At 41.3% G+C, this 4,567-nt stretch overlaps 1 protein-coding gene across 2 annotated transcripts in view; it reads left to right on the top strand.

Annotated features, from left to right (window-relative positions):
* Nucleotides 1-3,354, top strand: part of elf3 (E74-like factor 3 (ets domain transcription factor, epithelial-specific)) — a 4,595-nt gene extending 1,241 nt beyond the window's left edge. The window contains exons 3-8 of one of the 2 annotated variants that reach the window (XM_062546161.1): nucleotides 207-344; nucleotides 486-617; nucleotides 729-812; nucleotides 979-1,086; nucleotides 1,450-1,645; nucleotides 2,002-3,354. In XM_062546161.1, the coding sequence (XP_062402145.1) occupies nucleotides 207-344; nucleotides 486-617; nucleotides 729-812; nucleotides 979-1,086; nucleotides 1,450-1,645; nucleotides 2,002-2,113 (770 nt within the window). In that variant the 3' untranslated portion in view covers nucleotides 2,114-3,354. Of the gene's footprint in view, nucleotides 1-206; nucleotides 345-482; nucleotides 618-728; nucleotides 813-978; nucleotides 1,087-1,449; nucleotides 1,646-2,001 lie in introns of both variants that reach the window. The other variant, XM_062546160.1, reaches the window with a different exon arrangement.
* The last annotated feature ends 1,213 nt before the right edge of the window (nucleotides 3,355-4,567 follow it).

The raw sequence follows: 4,567 nt of genomic DNA, 5'->3' as shown, positions 1-4,567 counted from the left end.
AGTCTGGTGCCAAATGAATCTGTGCTGATAGCAAAAAAAAGCAAAAGCCTTCTGTGGTTTTATTGATGTAATTCTGTTGACTCCCATTGTGTCCCAACCACTGAGAATGGGAAACACGATAAGTGACGAATGTAAATGTTTAATGTTTAATGTTTGATGTTTGCTCTTTACTCACAGTATCTCTGTGTGTTCTCTTTTCTCTACAGAGATGCCCTGTGACCTGTCCGATCCATTGAACGAAACATACACCCTTCTGACAGACTTCCTTGGCAACCTACCTCAGATCCCACCCTTCCTGAACGAGGATGGCTTTGGACTCCTGGACACTGTAGTCGTTGGTAGTGGTAAGTTGCCTCTCCTTGTTTCCCTCACCGAACTGCTGTTATCTCCTGTGATCTCCTGTTATCTCCTGACTTACTGAACAGTGACTCTATTGTCCCACTAAGCTGATATATGAATTGACCCTCATTAACTACCCTCAGCAGACATCAAGAAAGAGAGGGATTCCTATGATTCCTGCAGCTACTTCCCTGGATTCAGTAGTGATATGACTCCACTGAGCGACGGTTATGAGTCAGGCTCTTCCCTGTCTGACAGCCATCACAGTTCCACCATGGGTAAGCGGCATTCCCATTCTTAATAGGAATGATTGTATGTATTTTATTCTGTATTTGCTTTACTGTTTATGTTTTGCATATTATTAATGTCACGTGCTCTTCTCATCACAGGGAGCTTCATGAACCCCAGCTCTCCAGAATCCACTGGAAGTGAATCAGATCCAGAGTACATGGAGAAGAAATTCAACATTAACAGTGAGTTTCTTTGCCTGTCCCATCCCCCCCCCCCCCCCCCCCCCCACACACACACACACTTTGATTCCCACTTGGATTATCACTGTTAAAAATAAAAATGTTTAAACTTTGAAAGTATCCAAATGAGGTTGTGTACTGATGCCGTTGTTGTTGTTTTTTTCTCCAGAGAGCTTTGTGAAACAGGAACGTGGTGTGCAGAAGAGAGGAAGGGGACGACCCCCAAAGACCAACAGAGGCAGTGACCACTACCTGGAGACCAAGAAGAGCAAACATGGTGAGAACACCTGCCTAACCTGTAATCACGCTAACCATGCTATCTTACTGGTAGATTTTGGCTCGAGTGAATTAGACAAAACTTCACATTTAGATTTACTTATTTATCAGACACATTGATCTACTTTTATTGCTTGTTATTGCATTATTAATCAGACATGTGGTTCTATTAATATGTACACAAACACACATGAGTATGCGCACACACACACACACACACACACACACACACACACACGCACACACACACACACACACACACACACACACACACACACACACACACACACACACACACACACAGCTTAATCTTGATTGAGTGTTATCTTCAGAGACTAACTCATGCCTTCTCTTCATGATGCAGCACCGAGAGGCACGCATTTGTGGGAGTTCATCCGTGACATTCTCATCCACCCGGAGAAGAACCAGGGCCTGATGAAGTGGGAGGACCGGCGCGACGGCGTCTTCAAGTTCCTCAAGTCCGAGGCCGTGGCCCAGCTCTGGGGCCAGAAGAAGAAGAACAGCAGCATGACCTACGAGAAGCTCAGCCGTGCCATGAGGTGAGAGGAGAACCTGAGGAACAGAGAGGGAACCCCTAGAACTTGTGCTACTGCAAAGGACCAGCAAAAAAGCAATAGAATGAGCCTTAAACACCAGAATCCAGCAGCCAGAATAATGTGATCTATCTAAATTTACTCATACATTGAATTCAATTTAAAGAAAAGGAAAAAAGAGAGACAAAAAAAAAGTATCGTGATTGTTCAATGCTTCAGGGACACAGAGAGTAGTCAAAACACCATAGATAAGTCATGAAACTGCCACGCTAAAAAAACCCCAACCAATTTGTATTGAAAACAACAACAACAACAACAATACAGCAACAAACTGACATGCAACGTTTGCCCCTCCCCCTCAGGTACTACTACAAGAGAGAGATCCTGGAGCGCGTGGATGGGCGCCGACTCGTCTACAAGTTTGGGAAGAACGCCAGCGGCTGGAAGCTGGAGGAAGTGGGCCTGGGAATGTGAAGTGTCAACGGGCTGGGCGGAGTGGATGAGGGGGGGTCAGGTAGCAAGGGGGGGATGATGACTGTCTGACACTTTTGGGAAAAGAGGTGTCCTCTGACAGCCTCTCTGCAAGGGGACAAAAGACTGAAACTCTCCAAAAAAGTCCACCCAAATCCATCTCCTCCCGCCTCCAGGGTACAAAAGACACAAAATTCTCACGTGCAAGAATGTGGGAAGTGGTGTTGCAGACAATGTAAGCCAATGTTTTTTTGGCTCCAGTAGGTTTTATGAACCAATAATGTTGTGTGAGTGAGTGTGTGTGTGTGTGTGTGTGTGTGTAAGAGTACTGTACATATCCTCTTTTCCCATGTTCATGTGTTCCCTAGGGTGGATGAAAAGCATGGTTGGTTGTATGATTATTGGTCAGGCATTGCTATTGACACCTTTCAGGTCTTGCATGTCTAGGCGCTCCTCTCGACTTTGTCACTTTGTGTTTCATCTGAGGGATTTAAGGGATGGATTTTAGTCATCCATCTCTAAAACATCAGTGTGAACTAGAGAGGCAGTTGGACTATATTTGACTTTAATCTCCTGTAGGAAGTCTTGGTTTGAAATACTTTGAAAACCTTTTTTGAAGTCCTGTTTGAAGCACTACCTGTATATATTTACCTTTAGGACTTTATGGTGATGGTTTTTGAACAGTTTCATGCACTATAGTTAAAATGTGGGGAGAGTCCAGGGTTGCCATCTTTCATGCCTAATCTGGAGTCAGAGGCAGAGGACCAAAGCCGTAACATGACATTGCTGTCGACTGACTTTAGAATTCATATAAATGATTAGGTCTATAGGCAAGAGAGTTGGCAACTCAGAGAGCCTGGTTTGGGACAGACGGCAGGATAAACAAATAGCGGAGATGAAAGTACTGAGACAAGCAAGAGAGAAATGAAGAGATGAAACACTCAGGGTGAGAGAATAACTGTGAATAGTCATATGATGTATGACATCTCTGTTTTACCTTTGTATGTATGAACACATATTTAAATATACATATTTGTAAGCACACCTATATCAATCAACAACAAATTAGAACCTGGCTATAAATGATTACTGTTATATGTCAAAATCATTCAATAGCTTGTCTTGTATGAGAGTTGAATCTCAAATGGTTATCACTTACAGTTACTGTATGATGTACTTACTTTAAAGTATGGCATATTGTTTTTTGTACATGTCTTTGTTAAATAAAGTGAATGACAACAAGATTCTCAGTTAATGTTTTTACTTCATCTCCTGAATCCTGTGTGACACATTAAAATATCAGTAATAAAGGAAACGAAACAAACAACAACAAAAAAACACAAAACAAAACTGACCAAAACAACATGCATAGATATAAAATCTTCTTTACAATCTGTGTCGGTTCTATAATAAATAGTTTTAAGTTCAAAGATACATACTGTGTTTGTGTGTGTGTGTGTGTGTGTGTGTGTGTGTGTGCGTGCGTGCGTGCGTGTGTGTGAGAGAGAGTGTGTGTTGTCATTATTATTGTTTAAGTGAATAGATCCCTTCATGTGGACCGTCCACACTGGTTGGTTCCTTAACCTTAGAACAACAAGGCACTCCCATATAAGCCAATGGAGTTTTTAGCACACAAATAAATATTTATAATGTAATTGTCGTATTGATCTATTCATTCTTGCTGTGTGATGATTGTATTTTATACCACATATTTGTTTTCTACTGATGATTCGAATGAGAGTAGGCCTAGGGATGACATAGTATAACTGAAGGCACGCCTCACTCACCCTTGGGTACTCACAGTTCAACTTAATTAAAAAAAAAAAAAAAAAAAACTTTTATTTTTTCTTTATTCTTGCCAATGTTGTTATGGTATTATTAGGGCCCGAGCACCGAGGTGCGGCCACTGAAAGTGGCTGCACCGTAGGTGCAAGGCCCTATTGTTTTTGCTCAGATTATTCTTCTTATTATTATTATTATAGTATAATTATCTTACCAGTAACATTTTTCACCAACTTGGCATGCTCTAAAACTCTTGCAATTTAGCTGGCATATGTAGAATTGCATTTGATACTCAGACACAGAGCTGTGGCCTAGGGTGTGGCTCAGGGACTCTACAGCGCCACCTAGCGCGCCGTCTACTGTGGTTGACACATACATTCACGGAAATGAACCAAATTTGGTGGACATGTGTGTTGTATTATTCTGAACAAGTTTTACATTTAAATTATATAGTGAATCTTAGAAGAATTTGAGTTATGATTATGATTATGATTTTTGCACATCACGTATTTTGAAATACTTCTCCTAGACGGTTTATCGAAATCATGTCATATAAGCACTAAAATGATCTTGAGGGGTTGCCCGAGAGGAATTGCGACCAGATTTTAGAATTTTTGAAGTATATTGAAATGGCGAAGGTTTGAATTATGGCGTTTTATTAAGAAACAGGAAGTT

The sequence above is a fragment of the Sardina pilchardus genome, chromosome 9, assembly GCF_963854185.1.
Source record: "Sardina pilchardus chromosome 9, fSarPil1.1, whole genome shotgun sequence".
Lineage (NCBI taxonomy): Eukaryota > Metazoa > Chordata > Actinopteri > Clupeiformes > Clupeidae > Sardina > Sardina pilchardus.
The sequence above is the reverse complement of the archived record's forward strand: the minus strand, read 5'-3'. Positions and strand labels throughout refer to the sequence as shown.